At 37.6% G+C, this 23,419-nt stretch overlaps 1 protein-coding gene across 17 annotated transcripts in view; it reads left to right on the forward strand.

Moving 5' to 3' along the window:
* Window positions 1–23,419, forward strand: part of LOC145269663 (zwei Ig domain protein zig-8-like) — a 1,012,799-nt gene that overhangs the window by 728,214 nt on the left and 261,166 nt on the right. For all 17 annotated transcript variants that reach the window (XM_080125478.1, XM_080125377.1, XM_080125391.1 and 14 more), the window contains exon 3: window positions 21,150–21,360. In XM_080125478.1, coding sequence (XP_079981604.1) covers window positions 21,150–21,360 — 211 coding nt within the window. The remainder of the gene's footprint in view (window positions 1–21,149; window positions 21,361–23,419) is intronic.

A 23,419-nucleotide genomic window follows, 5' to 3' on the forward strand; every position in this document is an offset into this window, starting at 1 on the left:
GTCAGCTTATTGGTTGAAAAAAGCAGCTCTGTTGGGAGAGTAAAAAAGATACCTCGACGAATCTCTGAGCATTCCAAGTAGAGGTGCCTTAAGCAACCAGCAATAAACTAACCCCTACAGAAGAAAGATGTAATCCCTGGGAGGACGACCTCATTCTTACAAAGGGTCAGCTTGTAGAAGGAGTATCGAATGAGAAATAGGTGCTTTTTGCTTTGTAGCATGAACATTTGAAGGACAAACCAACTGCATAAAAAGAAAAACTTATTTTTGTTCATGTTGTTTATGCAGTAAAATATAATTGAACAAATAACCAAACTAGTTTTGAAATCCTGGATAAATTTATTTTCATGCTGTGATAAAAAAAAAAACGGTTAAGTTAATTTCTTTTCTGTGAAACAAAAATAATATTTCCTTTTAAGTGATTCACCAAGGAGTAAAAACTATTTGATTACTGTTAAAACAATTTTGTATTTTTGCCATTCACAAAAAGAAGCTTTTAAAATATTAAATCTATTTTTTTTTACATAACCTCATATCGGACTTTTTTGTTTTTGATTATAGAAAACATCTATTAAACTATTTCATTCATTACTTAACAAAAAAAAAGTAGATGATAATTTTTTTTTTAATTAACATTCTTTTAAAGAAATATAATTCAATTCTCTGTGTGTCATGAATTAGCATTAAAATGTCTATAAATTAAATTATGTAAAATGTATTCTAATCCACACAGAAGTCTCGACATTTAATATATCTGTTGATGGACTGATTGTAAAAAAAGAAAAGAAATACATTTAGAATTGTCTCAGATATTTCTGAACAACATAGTCACATGATCTACTTCACCAATGAAATATTAGTCCTTGAACAATTTCATGTGATGTACTTTTTCAAGAGAAAAAGAGAGGGGGGGATGTGATATTTTGCTTAATTTATTTTGTAGTGGTCTACATAAGTGTTGAAACGACTGAACACATGGAAATAAATAACTACAACACAAAAGTAAAATAAAACAGATATATTGAGAGCAAGAAAGTATATGCAATATTTACATAGAGTCCATCGGTATAGTTATGGGGAGACCGTCCCTGGAGAAGGTGTCGGCTGGGTAGTTGTTGACTCTCGATCTCATTGAGTTTCTCCCGTCTTTACGGTACCAACCATATTCATATGGTTGACACTCCATATATGCTAATTTATTTGGATCCTATCACAACAATAAGAAATTTTATAAACCTTTAAAATTCTTATATCTTTATGACATGTTGCTTTTTAAAATATTAAGACTTTATATTCATTATTAAAATTATACAGGTTTCATTTTTCTTATATCACTTTAATAAAAAGGCATTCTGTGCAATGCTCCGCATATCTACATTTTTAATGCATTTTCGTGTATCAGTAATAAATAATAAGTAGCAAATTCAATAATAAAATTCAATAATAAATAATAATGATAAAATAATAATAAAATAATAAATAATAATAAAATAAATAATAATAAAAATAAATAAAAATATAATAAATGTAATAAATAATGTAATAAACAATAAATAATGTAATAGTAGAAATAAACATCAATAATCAATAATCAGTAGTAATAAACAATAAATAATGTAAATGTAATAAATAAAAACATAATAAAATAAATAATAATAATAAATAATAATGATAAAATAATAATAAAATTCAATAATAAATAATAGTGTATCAGTAATAAATAATGAAATTGAAACTGAAAAAAAAAATTAGGATAAAATATATCAGTTATAAAATAGTTATAGCGTATTAGATGAATGTCTACACACACAATAACAGATTTTATACTGGTCACGGCATCAAATGTGATTATTGTTGAATGTTCTTTCTCAGAGGTTTTATTTAGAATCTAAAAATCATCTTAATCCACCCCTTTGTGATAGCTGGAAGCTGCCTTGGGATGAATGGATGAACTTTGAATGTCTATGATATAAATTTATTTAATTTCCATCTTTCTCGGCCAGATGGGCTGCATCATAAAAACCTAGGAACTTTCTATTACCATTTTCCTTTCCAGGTTGTACATGAAAACAGTTTTAAAGCCAACTTGATGCTGTTTCACTAGCTAACTACTTAAGTACCGACTATCTAAATAGAATAAAGGCAAAAGACGTTTCCATTTCACACACGTATATTGCCATCAAAATGGCCGACTGTTATTTAAACCAATAATATAATCTTTTGAAATAATGTATATGTCATAGAATGCAAATTTCATAACTATTTTTAAACAGTTTATAATAAGTTAATGTTTGGGGTTAGACATTTGTAATTTTGTTATATTTTCATATATATAGACACACACACACACACACACACACAAGAACAAGTAGTTAATAAAACATGTTAAAACATACTTTGAAAAAGAGTTAAAAACATATTTAATTTTAAAAAGGAAGCACAAAATAAGTGGATAGTCCTTAATCCGCAGAGTTTCAAAGAAATGCTTTCCTTCTCATCAGAGGGTAGGATTTAGCAAAATACGGGATCGGATTTTGCTTGCAAAAATATTTAATGACACTACAACTAAGTCATAGATCTTACTTGGTAACAAGTAGTGAAGCAGAGCGAATAGGGTGAAGAAAAAGGTGATCTCACGTGAATGGATATGTGTGTGTGTGTGTGTGTGTGTGTGCGTGTGCGTGCAAGCAATTGTTTTGTCGATATTGCCAGTAATTGAAGTTATTTAATTTAAAAAAAAAAAAAAAGAATAAATATAAATGACCAAAACTTCTCTTAAAATTTCAAGTTTGTTAAATTTCAAGGGAGGTAATTTAAATGAAATATTTTATGTTTCTGAATGTTTTTAGTATTGGTTATTCATATTATTTTGATTCTTCGAACTACTATTCTTATCTTGAATGTCAGTTTCACAACGTTTTGGTCGATGAAAGCTTCGGCCTTTTTCAGGTGTATCTTGTTAAACTCAGAAATGTTTCTGACAAACTCGGGAATTTAGAATGGAACCTTTTTATTTACTTCACGGAGGTAGCATTCTTTTGTTCCGTCAGATATGACTGGATAAAGGTTCTAAATGATTGTATTTTTCGATCGCCCACACTGAGAATTGAACCTTCATCCTTCAGAAGAATGTCACTTTTGCAGTTGATTTTTCTAAGTAATGTAACCACTGTGCGATGGGTTCTTGTTAAAGGTTCAATTCTCAGTGTTGGTGACCAAAAAATATAATTGTGAATTGCGTAAGACCTCTATCCAGTTATGGCTGATGGAACATCAATATGCTACCTCTGTGAAGTAAATAAAGGGTTCCGTTCGAAATTTCATCCAAATTGCTGAGTTCGACAGAAACATTCCTGAGTTCGACAAGATACACCTCAAGAAGGTCAGAGGTTACATCGGCCGAAACGTTTTGAAACTCACACTCAAGATGAGCACAGTAGTCCAAAGAATCCAAATAATATGATTAATATATCTAAGTTAGCTGATGAAACATGTGAGTAGTAAAAAAAGTTCATAGTTAGAAGGGTGGGGAGGTAACCTCTCTCTCTCTCTCTCTCTCTCTCTCTCTCTCTCTCTCTCCAAGAGGAATGCATTAACAGATAAGCTACAATTTAGCATCAGCCGGATACAGGTTCATTATCAATGCCTTTTCTTGGCCCTCGGGCCAAGATCAAAGTGTAGTAATTTACGACCTTCCCCGCGAGGGAGGGTCGGAAACACTTTCTCTCTTCCCTCCACTAACTTCCCACTCCCTCTCTCAGTTCTATCTCCCCTCCTGCCGCCTTTGGCGCCACTTCTTTTTGGCGCCAAAGTCGGCTCCCACTTTGGACGCCGACTCCACGTCACTCATTTTGGTGAATTATACAGGGAAGAGAGAGCTTTTTTCAAAAATGGACACCCCCAGCCCGGGGACCACCAATAGCGATACCCCCAGCCAGGGGGCTACCACAAGAAAAACTGCTCCCCAAGAGGACGACTCCCCAATAGGGGAAGCAAAAAGCAACGGGGCATACCGCCCGGACACTAAACCGAAGGACGCCCCCCAGAAGGGAGAAAACTCACCAGCAGCTCCCCAAGAGGGCGACTCCCCACAAAGGGAAGAAAAAACAATGTTGGACGGGGCATCCCGTTCCGACAACAAAAATCAAGAGGCAGTAGCCCCAAAGGACGATAAGGGAGACAGTGCTCCCCAAGAGGGCGACTCCCCACAAAGGGGAGAAAAAACAATGTTGGACAGGGCATCCCGCTCTGACAACAAAAATCAAGAGGCAGTAGCCCCAAAGGACGATAAGAGAGACAGTGCTCCCCAGGAGGGCTACTGCCCCAAAAGGGGAGCAAATCAAGAAAACGAGGGGGCATACAGCCTAGACCCCCCCAAAAAAACAAAAGGGGCAAAAGCTCCCAAGGACAATAAAGAGGACAATGCTCCCCAGGAGGCCGACTCCCCAAAAAGGGAAGTATTTCCTGGAAGAAGTATAGAGCAGGGAGAGTCGGTCCCAAAGGAAAGCGGAAAGGGAAATGCCCCTCAAAATAGCAACCCTTCCGCCAAGGAACAGCAAAAACAGTCCAACCTCACCAAAGATCCAACACCAACAAGAGGGTCGGCATGGGGGAAGACTGTAGAGAAGCAACTGTCCCCTCAAGAGTATAGAGACTTGTACTTGACCAAGTACAGACAATACATAGAGGGGGCAGAAATTAAACCAGTGCCAGGTGCTTGGGAGGCAATCGAAGACAGAGTGCTCTCCCTCATCATCTCGGATATGCCGGAAAACCGCCTCCTAGGGATGAAAAAGGAAGACATGGCAGGGCTCCTACACAAGCTAAACATCCCGGTATTATACCTGTACCAGAGGAGCTACGCCATGTGGGACATCCTCCTACCCACCAAGGAAGATGCGGAGAGACTCTCCCTACAGGAAATTAAGTATGGGAGAATAAAACTAAAGCCCGAATACCAGGGCAGGACAAGGACCCGGGTGCAGGTATTCAATGTACCTATGCAAATATCAGCAGAAATCCTGGGATCCTTCTTCACACAGTTCGGCGAGGTGGAAAAAATAACCCCAGTGCGGTCGAAAACCGGCATGCACTTGGGCAGCTACACTGTGGCCATGAGGCTAAAGAAAGAAGGCTTCCAGGCGATACCAGCACAGCTGACATTTAAGGAGGCAACTATGACAGTAGTAGTGGAGGGGCGTCGTCCACACTGCTGGTTCTGCCAAAAACAGGGTCACATGGCCAAGAGCTGCCCTCAAAGGTCAACTCCTACTCAAGTGACACTAAAGGCGGTCCCAACCTCTGAGACAGCACCAGTGTCCAAACAGGCTGTCACAACTCCTGCAACCGGAGCACCAACCCCAGCACCGAGGAAACCCAAAACTGTGCAGGAGGCCAAAGGGGAGGAATGGATCACGGTAATGAGGCGGAAACGGAAGCCCACAATCCCATCTGCAACCGTCCCACAACCAACCGAACAACTGAGGCAGCAACAACAACAGCAGCCTCCACAACAGCCGCAGCAACAGCCATGGCAGCAGACACAGCAGCAGCAGCCAAACCAGCCGTTGAACCAGCCGCAGCTACAACATCAGCTGCCGCGGCCAATGCCACAACCAATGCCACGAAAACAGCGGCAACAACAAAAACAGCAGCAGCAGCAGCAACAGCCAGAACAGCAGCAGCAGCAGCAACAAAAACGGCTGCAGCAACCAGAAAAGATACAGCACCAACCGGAGAAACAACAATTAGAGGAGCAGCAACAACCAACGGTCCCCACACCAATTGAGACGGGGATCAAGCGAAGAAAACACTGCTCCTCTGAGGATGAATCTGCTAGTGAGAGGGAGAGGAACTCAACCTCACCACTCCCCGGTTCATTCAAAAGAATAAAAAAGAAAAGGAAAGGGGAAGAAAAGGCAGCCCCCACTCCCTGTGAGCATACACCACCTCTAACAACAACACAACCCACTTCCACCCCCATACCACATACTGCACCAACACTAGACACCGCACTAACACCAACATCAGACACCGCACCAACACCAGACACTGCACCAACACCAGAAACTGCACCAACACCAACACCAGACACCGCACCAACACCAACACCAGACACCACACCAACACCAGACACCGCACCAACACCAACACCAGACACCACACAGACACTCGTCCCCACACCAATGCAAATTGAGCCGCCATCCCAGAAAGAAAAGAATGAACCCGGGAGGGGGAGAGACCCTTCAGATTCTCCCACTTACGGACTCACTCCAACAGGGACTCTCGCCCTCGAAACGAGAGAGGAACTTTGTTTTGTAGACCCCCTGTCTGTGGCAATGGGCTTACCACACCGGCAGAGAAAAAATTTAAAACCTCTGCTGGACTTCCAACAGATAGGGGGAAAAGACGTTAATGTCCCCTCTAATTTTCCGGACGCCCCACGGCTAACAACTTTCGTCAGGCTTCCTGAGGCCTGCAAAACCAACGTGTGGACAATGCTGGAAGCCGCTGAAGGGGCTGGTCCGGGAATTGAACTGATTAGGAAAAATGACCCTTCCCTTGAGGAACTCGCAACACAATGCAAGGGAAGGGTCCCAGTGTTGGTCCATCCGTCACTCTATAGGGCCCTTAAATTGACTTACCCTTTGGATGTCGGCGGCATTGTGAGAGAAGGTCAGGACATGAAAAACCTGACCACCTTGAGCATTGCACACAACGTCGGTGTCCTTTCCCCGGCTGACTTCGGAGCTGAGTGTAACACACCTTAAGGTAGGTACCATGGCTTTGAATTTGGCTAGTCTGAATGCGAAGGGCTTGAGATCATCGGGCCGGGCGGCTCGCCTCCGGCACGACCTCTTGTCCCTGGGAGTGGATGTTGCTGCGATTCAGGAGACGCATTTCGTTTCCTCTGTGGACTGTCAGGTGCTGGCCCGAGACTTTGAGGTTTTCTCAGCATATGGCAGCCCGCGGGGGAAGGGAGTTTCCGTGCTGGTTAAACGTACCCTGTCGGCGACGGTCGACGTTGTCCATAAAGATGCGGTGGGTAGGCTGGTTGTGGCCGATGTTGCCGTAAAAGATTCTGTGTTTCGGGTGATTGCGGTTCATGCGCCCAGCACCGCTCGTGAGAGGGTCTCATTCTTCAGTCAGCTTGACGCGTTTGTAGATTGTCGGAAGCGGGTAGTGCTAATGGGGGATTGGAATTCCATCTTAGACCCCGACATAGATAAGGTAGGAGGCGGAGCTAGAGGATCGGAGAGGTGCGAGTCCAGCCTGGCTGATCTGATGGCTAGATGCGGTCTGGTCGACAGGTTTCGGTTCGAGCATCCAGGGCGGGAGATGTGGACGTGGACCAATAGTGTTTCCTCCTATCCAAATACCTATTTGGACAGGATGTTAGTTAGGAGAGGCGAAGTAGACTTCTTATCTTGTCCCACGTTCACTTGGCTAGGCCAGACGGACCATAAATTAGTTATGGCCCGGCTGAAGCTAGGAAATAGGCCTAAGTTAGCGGGGTACTGGAAGTTAAACACCTCCCTTCTGGAGATACAAGACTTCCAAGATCAGTTAAGAGAATTGATTAAAAAGGCACTAGTGGGGGCGGTTACCGGGAGTAAGTGGTGGTTAGGTCTCAAAGCCAAGATCAGAAGCTTCTCCGTCAAGTATGCCCAGCGCCTCGCACTAGATAAGGCCAAGACGAAGAAGAAGCTAGAGCAGAAACTAGCCCAGGCTACGGGGGAGGGTGATAGGGTTAGTCAGGAACTAGCTAAGCAGGACCTTCTACGCGAGACTAGCGAGCATTACGAAGGCCAAGTAGTTAGAGCTAGGCTTAGAAAGATAGGCAACGAAGCAGTCAATTCTGATGCAGACGTGCGCCGTGAGGTTTCTAGGCGTGACTCGGACAAATACATTGCAAAAATAAAACATCCGAATGGACGCACCCTGGAATCGACTCAGGAGATCTGCGAGGGGTTTCGAGAACATTTCGAGGAGCGTTTTACGCAGCAGCCCGATCTTCCGGTCCTTGAGTTTAGCGACTATTTGGCCGACTCTCCCCGCCTCGAGGCGGCTAGAGCGGCTAGAGCGGCTAGTTGCGAGGGCCGGGTGATGGAGCAGGAGGTCTTTACTGCGCTGAAGCAGGTCAGCTGTGACAGATCGCCAGGACTTGATGGTCTGCCATACGAACTGTACTTGAGGCTGTCGCCCATGTTTCTGCCTCTTCTGACGGATATGTTCAACCATTGGTTTGCTCAGGGATCCATCCCAAGGCAGGTGACCAAGGGAGTGATCACATTGCTGAAAAAGGTGACGGGCATGGAGGGGAAGAGTTAGACGACTACAGGCCCATAACTCTGCTAAACACAGAGTTGAAGATTTTGGCCAAGGTCCTGTCGAATCGGCTGCAGGTTGTTATCAACGAGTTGGTTGAACCGGAACAGAACTACGCTGTGAAGGGGAGATCGATTCAGAACAACTTGCACCTGATCCGCATGATCCTAGAGGGGGGAATAGATGACGACACGGAAGCCGCGCTGATAAACTTAGATCAGTCCAAAGCTTTCGATAGGGTCGACCATCGTTTCCTGGCATCTGTCTTAGAGGCCGCCGGTTTTAAACCGGACTTTTGCAAGTGGATCTCCATAATGTATCGACAGCCCATGGCTGTCGTGCAAGTGAACGGAAAGCGCTCGAAACCCTTTGTTATCTCTCGGTCGGTTCGTCAGGGTTGTCCGCTGTCGCCCCTGCTTTATGTCCTGGCTTTGGAGCCTCTTCTCCGCAAGCTGAGACATGGGGAGGCAAATTCGGCCCTGCGCGGAATGGCTCTGCCTGGCGGCTCAGCTGCCAAGGTATCCGCGTTCGCCGATGATGTCACGATCTTCGTGTCGGGCTTCAGAGACATTGAGGTCGTGTCGGAGGCACTCACACAGTACGAAAGAATCACAGGGGCCAAGATAAACCGCAACAAGTCAGTAGGACTGCGGTTGGGCGCATGGAGTGGCAACGCAAACCTCCCTGCGCCCTTCAGCTGGACAGATGGCCCGGTCCGGATCCTCGGCGTGTGGTTCGGACCGGGTCTCCAGCTTGACAAGAATTGGTTGGAGGTACGGTCAAAGGTGGAGGCTGCAGTCAATTCGTGGCTTCCTAGGAAACTTTCCTTAAAAGGTAGAGCTGAGGCGTGCGCCACTTACGTCTTTCCTCTCATCCTTTACCGACTGGCTGTACTTCCCCTGCCTGCACAACACCTAAAAGCTCTTGTCGAACTCTTGTCCTCGCTCCTTTGGGACAGAGGAAGACACTGGGTGAGCAGACTGGTCTGTATTCAACGTCCGTGTGAGGGAGGCTTGGGAATGCCAGACTTGAAGTGTCATCGAGATGCTGAGAGGCTGGCCTTCCTGAGCCACTATATGCAGGATGACCAACCGTGGCACCCCGTGGTTACTGCCGCCTTCCCCGACCTCGTTCTCGACCCTTCCATCGAGAGCCGTCGCAGGCCGCGGGGAGAATCTGTCTACATGAAAGAGTGCCGAGCCGCGCTAAAACGACTACCAAGGTCCAGTGACCTTGTGACTGCTACCCGTAGGGAACTCCACAGGGATCTAGTGAAGGGGGCCGCTGACGACCCGCTATGCGCGCGTTTGGGGTGGCAGCAGAGTGAGATCCGCTCCGCGTGGAGCTGGGCGCCAGGTTCGAGTCATCTGAACAATTCGGAGTTCTCTCTGACCTGGCGATTGGCCCGAAATGCACTTCCACTCAACAACATACAATGCAGTTCTGGGTTTCTGGAGTCACCTGATTGTCCCCGTTGTGGGACAACGGCCGTGGAAACTACGGATCACGCTTTCTTCGATTGCCGCGAACTCCGCCAGTACTGGTCGTATGTCAGTGGGGTGATGGCTCGCATCGATCCTGAGCATCCTCGCCCAATTACTGTATCCAATGTTGTGGACAACGTGAGACCGCCGTGGGACCGGAAAAGACAAATGGTCTACGTTACGATCCTGGCCGTGGCGAGAATGGTGATTTGGACGTCGCGTCTGCAAGGTTGCCGGGGGGTGTTGTCTTTTTCTGATCAAGATCTGATCGCGTTCTTTAAACACCAACTACGGGTGAAGATCAGATGTGATAGAAGAAGGCTGCATCGCGCGGCATTTGACAGAAGATGGATACATGTGGCAAGTCTGTGTGTACGAAGAGGAGCCAAATTTGAATACGTGTTCCCCGCCTAGGTGTGGAACGCGCAGTTCTGTAAAGTTAAATTAAACAAGTAGTCTCTCAGCTAGCTGAGTGTGTGTTCCATCCCTCCCCGATTAGGAAGCCTCCAAGATCCCCATCCCCTCTTACCTGCAATTTTTGTTTTCACCCCTTCCTCTAAATTTTACCCATCTTGGAGAAAAAGAAATACAAACTAACCTCCATCGCTTACCCACAAAAATTTTCTTTTCTCCATTCACCCCCATCTAGAGGGCATCCCCACCTAGAGACTGACCCGCAGAAGCGAGGTTCCTTTTACAAACCTAGTGGAACGGGCAGTCTATCAACTAGACGGGGTTGGGAGGGTCCTACTAATCACCTTTTGTTTTTTCTTCCCCTTCCCTCGACACAAATGAATTATTGTTACCATTTTATTGTTATCTTTTTTGTTTTTACACGTCAATAAAAAATGTTTTAAAAATTGGGAGTTACTAGGACGTCTCCCAATATGAAAGGGTGAATGCGGTATTATGGTGAAAGAAGATACTAGCTGGGAGAAACTTTTGACTTTGTTTAGTTCTGGAGTGACAAGGATGACCAACGACCCCCAAAATCCCCCCTTTTGAGTTGGCCATGTGCCTAAGTTTTTTGTTCATCGTTGATTTTTTTTCTGTATTTTTTTAACATGAATAAAAGATTTAATATCTCAAAGTGTAGTATCTGTTCTTCAGATGCTGCACTTCTATTTCTTGTTCTATTTCGGTGGAGGAGAAATCCTTCACGACTGAGACAATTTTTATTTTTGTACCTTTTCTCCATGTTAAAAAACGACCCTGGTGTCTAACTCTGTCCCGTGGGGAGGCATAGTAAATAGGTACAATTTAGCATCTTTTTAATCAAATCAAAATAGAATAATGAAATAGTAGTTGTTGTGATGTATTGGGTCATAGGTACGGCTAGTTATAAATATATCCCTCTTGCCTAACATTTGATCTTGCTTAACATGGTCTCTATTATCCCCTCCCCTTTTACTCTGACACCGTGTGATGCCTGGTGCTTTAACATAAGATATTTTTTACAATTTAAATATGAAGGAGAGAAAATAATATTTACAAAAATAATTAAGAAAATCCCGAAATTAAACTCGATAACTCAGCCGGTAGAAAGTTCACAAGATCAAGAGGATTTGATTTAGTTGTTTTTTTCTATGGCATATCAACCCTTTTCGGGTTATTTAATGTTGATCCCAGTTATTCTGGTAAGAGCTTTTATGTTTTAATTCTTTATATCTTCAAATATTTATTCATGGTGTTTAGTTTTGTTTTTTTGTTTTATGGCATATCAACCCTTTTTTTGGGGGGGGGGGGTCAGTCATTTTGGTAAAAGCTTCTATGCTTCAAGTTCTTCATATTTTTTCCCTGGTATTTAGTTTGGTTTTGAAGAAAGAAAATTGCTGTCCTTGTTTTTAACTTTGCAGAACATGATTGAGTTTTACAATGGAAAAGAAAAAAAAAACATCAGTGTTTGGTGCACTTTAAGTCAGAAAGCTGGTATCTTCAAACAGCCTGATTTGGTAGCACCAGAAAAATGAGAGGAAAAGAGAGACAAACAGACAGACAGATAGATAGATAGATAGATAGAGACAGAAAGAAAAGTAAGAAACTTCTAATAACAAAATCAACAAGACAAGCTCAACATCGCGTTAGAAGATAGTAGATAAATGGAAAATAACAGGTGAATTTGTTAACAAGATGATTGTGTTAAAGTTATATGTACCTGATTGGTGATAGCAGTGGCAAATGTACAGGTTTGGTGCATTGTGATTGATAGCTGACCAAAATTTAATTGCATTAAAAGAAATAAGAACAGAAAAAAAATGGAGCATTCATTTTTTTTATGGACTTATTAAGTTATGTAACAAAAAAATATTGTATACAGTTAAAGAAATATACTGACTGACTAAACTGATTAAGAAAAAAATATTGCTTGTAGAAATTCCAATGCTGGATATGGTCAGTGATCAGCAAATATTTTAACAATGGAATTATTGTTGATTGAAGTGATACAGAGAAGGGAAAGCAAAGTATCAAGGTAATATTCATATTTTGGGGAGGGGGGGTAGAGATTAGAGGAATTTAAAAAGCAAACAAGAGATATAAACTAAGACTAGATTGTAAAGTGGGAAAATGTGTGCTGGCAGCTCATTACTGAGCTCTATGGAAAAAAAACCAAATGGCTGCTCCCAGGTCTCTGCTATATATAGCTATCAGGAGATCAGCACTGGTAACTTCCTGTTCAGGGGAGATTACTCCTAGTTATTTCCTGTTGTCAGGAACAGACAACTTTTATGCCTATACACAGAAATCCTCATTATATTCTTTGGAATTATGAGGATGAGTCTCCTTGCTACTTGGTTGCTTGGAGACTGGGTAGACTAGTACCAGTCAAGAATCCGTTCTTGACAATCAGCCCAGTAGGTGCAGGGCCAGGAACTAGCTCTGCACCTATCGAACTGAGGTATACCACCTGGGTATTATCCAGAAGGTCCACCCTCTCAGGCTTTGTCATCTAGCTTTTGGGTGGGTTAAGTTAATTGCTTGCTGTCTGGGGTGCCCTAACTAGGGCATACTGACAGGGATGCCCAGACAATAGTGCCATTCCTTTAAGGGAGCTTGTTTGACATACACACTTTCCCGACTTTGTGTCACATCATGGTGTTGTGGGCAAGATGTAACTATCTATCTATACGCAGATATTATAAGAAATAAACAGATAATGAAATAAACCAGGCTGACAAAAAAACAAAATAAACGAAATTAATGTAATATGGTGTTATAAGCATAGTGAAAATAGTTAAAAAGGACAGTGTTCAGCATTCAATCCCAAGCAACATTGGGTTTCCCTGCTAGTTCGCCATAAAAAAAAGACAGTGCTAATGCATTTACTGATCCGCGCTATTTTTTAAATCGTATTTCCAAGTTTAATTTAAGTTTTATGATATGTTTTTTTATTTAATTGTAAGGTTAAAGTACAGAATAGGTACAAAAGACCCTCCCCATGTTAAGAATGGCTTTTTAAATAATAACGTTATTATTTCAGCACGGATCAATAAGTGCATGAGTACCAAAAAGGCAATATAAAAATATAGGAGGAGGCACACAAATAATTTTACCTAACTATACTTTTATTTTCATCGAGCCATTATCAATAGTAAATGTTTTGAAGCAATGGTGATGTTCTAGTGTTTTTGCACTTACATCGATACTTTTCAGCTGCAAGCAAACAGATTCCCAGAAGGCCATTGCCTTCAACAGAGACCTGGAGTAAGTCTCAGCCTACAATCAATGATGAAGTGAAAGATAAAATTCAGTATAATTTGAAATAAAGTAAACATACTTGCTTTTAAAAGTAGATCTCTTCTAGAATCTGCATTTTACTTTTTGTTGTTTTAATAGAAATTATGAACTGTCATGCAATGGTATTTTACAGGCTCGGGAGATTCTAGAATAATTGCCATTTGGAAAAATGATTATTTTTTATGGGAGAAATAATATTTAAAATATTATCTTTAGTGCAATATCAAATAATTCCTAATTAAGTTTACAGTTTTGTTGATAATGGAAAACTTATTAATTTTTAATCAAGAAAGTTCACAAACTGATAAAAAGTGCACTTTATGAGTATACCTACTACACAGATATATGTATATAAAAATATATATATATATTACTTAGGAGTCACTACTTATCAAGACCTAGAAGTCACTCGAGAACAAGGGTTAATGAGTGTACAGTAGTCAATGGGATATTATTGTACTAATCGTTAGTAGTGGAAATTTGGTAAATTGAATTATATATATATATATATATATATATATATATATAAAACCGATAAAAAGCTCAATATATATATATATATATATATGAAACTGATGTTTATCAAAATATGCTCAATGATAAGCAGAGCATTAGTTATGATTTTTCTTATGCTTATGCATCTGTAATTACGGGATTTATTCATAAACTAATTAACCAATCATTAATTTAAGAACACAAATGCCAGAACAAGGGATCCAAAATTTATTTAGTTTAATTCAGTTTTATGCAAAAGGGTTTGAAATCCCTTCATAAAATTTTAGATACCTCTCATTTTTTTTTTTTTTTTTTGTGAATTTTAACAATGTGAAACACTAAATACTATCGTAGACAACTTCTAGAAATTAACATCCAAACTAATCTATCTCTGGATAGGTCTTAATTTATTCATCTTTCTCTCGATTCCTTCTAACTTCCACCAATGTCTTTCTTCGCCTTCTCTCCGTGAACTGGCCATGTTATCTCAACTGTTCAGCATTTAACTCCCTATATCATCCAAATTGTCTCTTTTTCTGAGGTCGTCAGAATTAAGCTTGTCTAAGACTCACATTGCACATCCATCACATCATTTCTTCCCATGCAACGCATGTCCTTAGCCTTCACTGACCAGGTTTCAATAGACCGATGGTATGGCCACGCTAAAAGAATGGGTGACAGTTATTGGATCCGTAGATGTAGAACTGTTGAGGTAGTAGGGTGAATCCACCAGGAAAGCCAAGAAAAATGTGGGAGGAATTTGTAAGGATGAACTTGAGATAAAGAGATATGAATAAAAGCCTGGCCAGAGATAGGTTGGTTTGGAAGTCATGATGATGACGACGCCATTTACAACAGGTATTAAGTGCTTCTACATTAAATAACTCAAATTAACAGGCAAACCAAAGCAAACTAAATAATTAAAAAAAAAGAAAGAAACTTAACTACTACATTTAGCAACTACCATCAAACATTTCTTTCTCAATAACAAAGAAAAATTATATGTACAAATCATTGCTGCACAAGATTGTCTTTCTCACTGCCAATTTTCTTGTTAATGCTGATTTTTTTAAAAAAATAGAATGTCCAATCGATACTTTTCTATAACAAACAGAGCAAATTACCTTAATAACAACAGTAACAATTAAGATGTCACATAATTATATCATAAAAACACATGATAATTGTTCTGTGCTTGTAGCAATCTGCAGATTGTCTGAGAGTTTGTTTTTGTTTGTTTGTTTGTTTTTTTTGTGGTTTGTTTGTTTTCAAAATGGTTCTCAATGTTTGTTTCGTTTTGTTTTCCCACACTGTCTCCGAAATATTTTCATATCTCTGCAGATTTTGTTTAAAAGTTGTCATAAACTTCTTTCTGTTTATATAATTACCAACAGAATAAGCCTCCTGCTTCCGCCCCCCCAACCCAACTCAGTTTTATACTGAACGCTTATTTACTGTTTGTATTTTGACAAACAGCCTATAACCAAATAATTTTGTTCTTAATAAATGGTTAAAATTCAACAATTCTGAATGGTGGAATGCTACGTATGTTATGCAAGGGCATAAACAACTTCTAAAGAGTTCAAGAAAGACGGTCCTGGATATGACCTTTTTTTTTTCTTTTTTTTTTACACAGTGATCACCACTTATCAAGGCCCGGAAGCCACTCAGGGATAAGGGTTAGTGCAAGTACATTACCTTAGTGTGGAGATTTGATGAAGTGTTTAATTAAGGGGGCGGTTCATTAGGAATTTGTTAACATTGGACTTGAAGACATCCAAGTTGTAGTCCGGTGGGAAGCAGGCAGACGGAACAGAGTTCCACAGGCGTGCAGTTCTAAGAAAGAAGCTTTGTTCATGGAATCCGCGTTTTGATTTAGGCACAGATATAGAGTGGGGGAAATTTTTCACAGTGGATTCAGCTAGACGGGTGTTTTTCATGAATGATTGGCGAGGGGGGACCAGAGATTGGAGTTCAGACGAGCATCTGCCATGGAAATAACGATAAAACAAGGATAGGCTCGCAACGTCTCTTCTGTGGGAGAGAGGTTGCAGGGAAGAGAAAAGGGCATCCCCCACTAAGCCACGAAGTCTATTTTGTACTCTGTCAAGGCAGGATAGGCTGTTTTTAGCAGCTCCTGCCCAGATATGGCAACAAACTATATCCGATGGTGAGGCCCCAGCTTGCGGGCTTTGGCGTTTGTGGAGCCACCCTTAATTGCCATTGCTTCCAAGTCCCCTCTGACCCGGAGTGGTAGTATCTGTTAGGGTCCCAACTATGGGTTAAATAGAAACCGACTTGAAAAAAATATATATTCTTAAAAACTTTTTCTTCAAAATCACTGGATTCGGCATTAAATGACCTAAAAAGGGTTGATATGCCGTAAAACAACCAACCAACCAACCAACCAACCAAGAAAGACGTTCCCAGCTACAAAACACATTACTATGATACTGTTTCTTTGCAGACTACAACATGGTCGTCTTCAACTCCAATGTCAATAAATACTTGCCATAAACTGTTATTAACCCTTATCTTCGAGTGGCTTTTTGGCCTCGATAAACCGTGACTTCTTAGTAGGAAAAAATGAAAAATACAAAGCATTATCTATTCTGGTCCATTTTATTTTAAATAATAATCATCAGCAAAATTGTTAAAAATATTTGAATTTAAAATAACCGATTCGGCTTTTCTTTTTATCAAATATATAAATTTAATTTTAATTTTAAAATTTAAATTATATATATTATATAGATTTTTTTTTTTTTGGGGGGGGAGTGAATTTGTAATTTAATAATGGTTCCAAAAATAAACATCTTGATTTAAAAATGCAAAAATGATTACGTAATTTAATTCCGAAATGTATTTTCTTATATAAACTTTGCAGTATTTGGATAACTATTCTCATCTCAGATGTTATTTTCAAAACGTAATTGTGTAACTTCTGATCTTCTTTATTTGTTAATAGCAGTTCACCCCGACTTAAGCCTATGTACTGTTCATAACATATATATATATATATATATATATTTGTGTATTAAAAATGTTGACTCATATTCAGGTAACCTACATCTAAAATTTCAAGTGTTTAGACCCAAAATTGACGGAGGACTTTGGTAGAGTCTGCAAAGTTCAACTCTTTCAACTGTGCCCTCTTGGCAGCCAAATTTTTGTCCAGAAACCAATTAAAAAGCTTGATGCATGTCTGAATACTCTTTATGTAAAATTTCAAATGTTTAGATCCAAAATTGGCTGAATAGTTTGCTAGAGACTGCAAAGGTCAAATCTTTTGAACTTTGATCCCTTGGCAGCCAAATTTTCGGCCAAAAACCGATTAAAAGGCTTAACCTATCTGACTTTTTTTGTACCAGCATTTTAAAATTGTTGCAGACTCTTGAAAATTCAGCATGTTATTGCTATACATCTTACGAGGTGACTGGCAAATTTTTATGATTTCAGGTTCAAATGAACAGTTACAGTAGGAATTGGAATGCACCCTACTAAAGCTTACGTGAGGACACTTTAGAAGAACGATATGCCATAAAATTCTGTTTTAAACTTGGAAAAAATGCAAAAGAAACCTATGAAATGCTTCAGACCGTTTTGGGACCATCTTGCATGAATCAAACATCAGTTTTTGAGTGGCATAAGAGATTCAAGGAAATCAGGGAGTCTATGAGGGATGATGAGAAGTGTGGGAGGAGATAGGAAGTCAAAACACCAGAGTTGATTGGCCAAATAAAGAATTTTTAGAATAAGGACCGTCGTGTGTCTATAGAAACAATAAGTGAGTTTGATGTCAGTGTGGGAACTGTACACACAATTATTGAGGAACAGAATGCAGAATATTTGCCCAAAGTTTGTCTCAAAAGTGCTCAGAGAAGATCAGAGAGAAAGACGTTGTCATGATGAGCATCAAGACAGTTCCTCATCCCTTCTATAGTCCATACCTTGCTTCCTGAGATTTCTGGTTATTCCTAAAGCTCAAGGAAAACTTTAGAGACTGCCATTATGAAACAAGTGAGGAGATGAAAGAGCCTGTGACGAGAGTGGTCATTGACACTCTCACACAAGAGGACTTCCATGGGGCCTTCCAGAAGTTCTTGGAACGATACAAGTGCATTGCAGCCGGAGGAGATTACTTCGAAGGGGACTAGAGTTTCACGTGTGTACTATCAATAAAAGTGCCCATATGAAAAAAAAAGTATGGAAACTTAATGATGTCACCTCGTAAGAAAAATCAGATAATGAGGGATAACTTGTATTCCTTTAGTAAGAGTTATCGTTTGTGGCTATTATTATTTGTTCAAGGTTTACTTATGATTACGTTTCTCATTCTTTTCTTTATAAACGAAATCATTGTTTAATCACTTTTTCCTTGTGCTTTGCATCTTTTTTTTTTTTTTTTTTTTTTTTTTTTTTTTCAATCAAAACCATATTCACTTTTAGATTAGATATTGAACATAACATAAAAGGCATAGTTGTAGAGCATAGAAATATTTACAAAACAAATTTGAGCATAATGAATCCTGGGTAATACCAGCTCAATTCATCGAGCATTATATATTGAGATAAATTAATAATAATCATAAGTTAAAAAATTTAAAAAAAAAAAAAAATATCTATCCTAAAATGTGCAAATTTATCAATGGTGCTAAAGAATTCTAGAATAAGTTTGTTTGTTTTTTAGGAAAAAAAAAACCTAACTATTCCAGAAATAGAACAGATCAACACATTCTGATGTAAATAAATATAAAGAAAGAAAAAGGGGAAAAAAATTGAAGTATAAAATTATGGAAATAGTGTTGGAAAATAAATATTCATTAAAACAGCCTCAAGGAAAAACCAAAAAGCCTTCGTCTATATAAAGATGGCTTCCTCAACAATATCCGCATATAAATGAATGCAATTAATCCAAACTTTTACAAAAATACACTCGTCTAGCTGCAACCACTATAAACGATTTCTCCCACTCTCTATTTGTGCCTAAATCTAAACGCAGATTCAATGAACAAAGCTTCTTTCTCAGACGGCCTGCCTGTAGAAAACTGTTCTGCTGTCCTGCTTCCTAGTTGAATACAACATAATAGCCTTCAAATCCAATGTAAACAAGTTCTTGTTGAGCTGTCCCCATAAATAATCAAATTCTACCCAACTTTCACTATTAACGATTACTATGCTACCACGTTACATTTATTGACCCTTATCCTCGAATGGCCTTCAGGCCTTGATAAGTGGTGAATCTCAAATTAAAAAAAAATAAAGATAAAAAAGAGATTTGAATCATTATATTGTCCTTTGGGTTTTTTTTTTACAGCATATCAGACATTTACAGGGGGGATCAATGCTGAATGCAGTCATTTTGGTAAAAAAATTTAAAAAATGCTTTAACTTCTTCAGATATTTATTCATATGTTTTTTTTTTGTTTTTTTTTGCTGTCGTTTCATTTTATGGCGTATAAACTCAATATAAGTTTGTTGTAGAAATTAAACCCTGTATTAAATTTTGCCAATACTCTCAAAATGGAAATTCAGACTGTTAAACGTTTGAAAGCACAGCTCAGTGAAGTTTACGACTACAGTTATGGTCTTCGGTGTGGTCTCAAGTGAGGGCCACATCATATCTCACATCTTCGAAGTTGGCTTGAAAGACAACACCAAAGGGATGTGCTGAAAAGTGTGGCGATATCCTGGTGCAATCAGGTGGCCACTGGAAGACCCTGGGTGTAGCAGCAGGACTTGGCGCTGGTCCACAAGTCCAAAGAGACCCAGGCTTGGCTTCAGAAGGAGTGCTACGACTTTGTACCCTTCTCTCAGTGGACCCCCCCTCCTCCTCCCGTGACCTGAACCCGCTGGACTACTTTGTTTGGTCATACGTCGAGGATATCACCAACATACATGATTTCCTACACCAAAGCCAGCCTGATCGCCACCATCCAGCGCTTGTGGAAAAGGTATACTTCAATTCCAAACCTGTATTAAGGCAGTGATTGAGGGTGAAGGCAGTTACATTGAATAGATATAAGATCTACTAAAAAAAAAATATCAATTCAGGTAACTTGATTATTCAAGTTACCTGAATTGATTTTTTTTTTCAATAAAAGTTTAAAAATAAAGCTGTAGTATTATTTTTTTTAAAAAGCAATAAATTTATTGTTTCATGCTGTATATTAAAATATTTTACCTGAAGAAGTATTGCCCCGTTTTCATTATATTGTATATATTATATTTATTATATATATTATATATTGTATTTATTATATATATTATATATTGTATATATTATATATTGTATATATTATATATTGTATATATTATATATTGTATATATTATATATTGTATATATTGTATTTATTATATATTGTATTTATTATATATTATATTTATTATATATATTATATATTGTATTTATTATATATATTATATATTGTATTTATTATATAGTGTATTTATTATATATTATATATTGTATTTATTATATATTGTATATATTATATATTGTATATATTATATATTGTATTTATTATATATATTATATATTGTATTTATTATATATTGTATTTATTATATATATTATATATTGTATTTATTATATATTGTATTTATTATATATTATATTTATTGTATATATTATATATTGTATATATTATATATTGTATATATTATATATTGTATATATTATATATTGTATATATTATATATTGTATATATTATATATTGTATATATTATATTTATTATATATATTATATATATTATATATTGTATTTATTATATATTGTATATATTATATATTGTATTTATTATATATATTATATATATTATATATTGTATTTATTATATATATTATATATATTATATATTGTATTTATTATATATATTATATATTGTATATATTATATATATTATATATTGTATTTATTATATATTGTATTTATTATATATTGTATATATTATATATTGTATTTATTATATATATTATATATATTATATATTATATATATTATATATATTATATATTGTATTTATTATATATTGTATTTATTATATATTGTATTTATTGCTCCCTACTCACCTTAACATGTTTGTTTGTTTTCCTTATTTCCAGGTAATGTGGCGAAAGGCATCCGACCCTCATCCCTGGACAATTGGAACTTACACGTATGTGAAAGATTCCAGTGTATCTGTGAGTCACGTAGAAAATTCAAATGAGTGGAATCTATTGATAAAAAATGTCCAGAAAAGACATGGGGGTGTATACGTGTGTCAAGTCAGTACTAGAGACAGGATATCTCGACAGGTGCTCTTGAGAGTGAATGGTAAGAATAATTCATATTTATTCTGTGTCATTATTCTTTTGAAAGCTCAGCAACCTCAACCTTCTCCAGCTGATAAGATATCTACCTTCACGGTACAAAGTATTAACCATTATTATTATTATTATTATTATTATTATTATTATTATTATTATCATCGATATCGTCGTGTTATGTCTGTTCACTACATTTGACATCACTCAAGCAGGCAATGATTTTCAGATATAAATGAAACAAACATGTATTATCAAATTAACTTGGCTGAGAACAGCAAGGGTTTGTGCTATTAAAAAATCCTAAATAATTTATAGATTTATATTTGAAAAAAAAAAAAAATAAACATACAGTTTCAATGATAAAATTAATGTTTATAAAACTACTCAAGAAATAAAATGTAGCTCCTTTAAAAAGGAATAATTTTCATTTTTGTTTAATCCTCAACTCTTTATTTGATCTACAAACTCAGCCTTTTATTTGATTCACTGATAGAACGAGAACTATGAACCTGTGTGGATTAAATAAAGGTTTCGATAGAAATTTTGTAGATTTCAGAGTTCAACACAAAGATTCCTGGATTTGAAAAGATACACTTGAAGAGGTTAGTGTGTTAAATTAACCGAAACGTCGCAAAAATAACCAATATAAGAATATTTGTCTGAATAATCCAGATAATCACTCCACATCCAAAAGAAAAAGTTCGGTAATATAAATTTTAATTTTCTTAAAAATGAAATTGTTTTTGAATGTGCAAAAGTTTCCTCTGTTCGCTTTCATAATTTTCACTTTCTACAGATTTATGATGGGAGGAACCACATACACAAAAACAAAAAAAAAAATGATCACGTGTTTTGAGTTGTCTTGTCAGAGCTTTTAACTTTATTTGGAATCATTCGATACAAACAAAGAGTAAAAATACTTTTTGTTGAAACTTATTTATCTGATTAGAAAACGTTGCAAATTTACTAAAATATGTAACACATGGGAAAGTTTTTGGCATGGGGAAGAAAATTGTTTTTAAAATGTGAAGAAAATGAATCTCAAATTAGAATCAGTCTGTATCGGTGGTTAGTGTTTATTTTTTGTTTGTTTGTTGTGTGTGTATTTTTTTTTTATAATTGATTTTTTTTTTCTCTCCAAAGATTTTGATTGAAAACCGACAATAGAGATAATTAAAAAATTAGTTCTTTCTCGAGCAAATATTGATCAGGCAGTTTATTTATTTCATCTTTCAGGAATCATTTGAAACTGATACCCATGCTTGTTTAAGAAATGCAACAAAGTTTGCATAAATTTGAATACATAATAAATTTCTCGATGCATACAGTTAAGTTTAAATTAATTAGCTCTTAATAATTTTACTTAGAAGCATAAGTTAAATATAAAATAGTAATTTTTTTTTACTATTGTACATCTCAGTTGTTCAAAATATGTCTTTAATGTAAATAACAACGACACGGAGAAAAAAAATTCAGTAAATTAAATTTTCTTGACCTTTAAATGAAATCTGTGTACATATTTATGATCCAATAAAACATTTTTAAAATTTGGGTTTAATTTAAGTTCGGCATCCCCTGAAGTGAATGTGGTACTGTGGTGATTGAGATATTTCTAGTTAAGAGCGAGATAGACAATTTAAAGTATTTGTAACCAAGGATGATCAACGACATCCATTATCCTCACACTTTTGATTGGCTTCGTGTCTTATTTGTTCAATTTGTATTTTTTTTATATATATATTGTGCAAATAAATATTACAAAGTGTATCCTCGGTCAATGAAAGAAAATCCTTTTATACTGAGGTAATTTCTAAATATTTATTTTTGTTCTGATCCAAAGTGCCCTTTTGGGGAAGTTGGATTTTCCCCACATTAAAACCCACACCTGGTGTCTAACTTTGCCCTCGTGGGAAGGTAAGTAAATAGAAGAGCAACAGCAGCATTGCTGCTGTTGCTCTGCTGAGCAGCAACAGTACTCAGAAATTTCGTCAAATACTAAATTAAATTAGTTTATTTACCAATTTTATTCACAGTAAAAATGTGATCTGCTTCCATAATTAAAAAAA

This window comes from Euprymna scolopes, chromosome 4 (genome assembly GCF_053919585.1).
Source record: "Euprymna scolopes isolate OS-2025 chromosome 4, ASM5391958v1, whole genome shotgun sequence".
NCBI lineage: Eukaryota > Metazoa > Mollusca > Cephalopoda > Sepiida > Sepiolidae > Euprymna > Euprymna scolopes.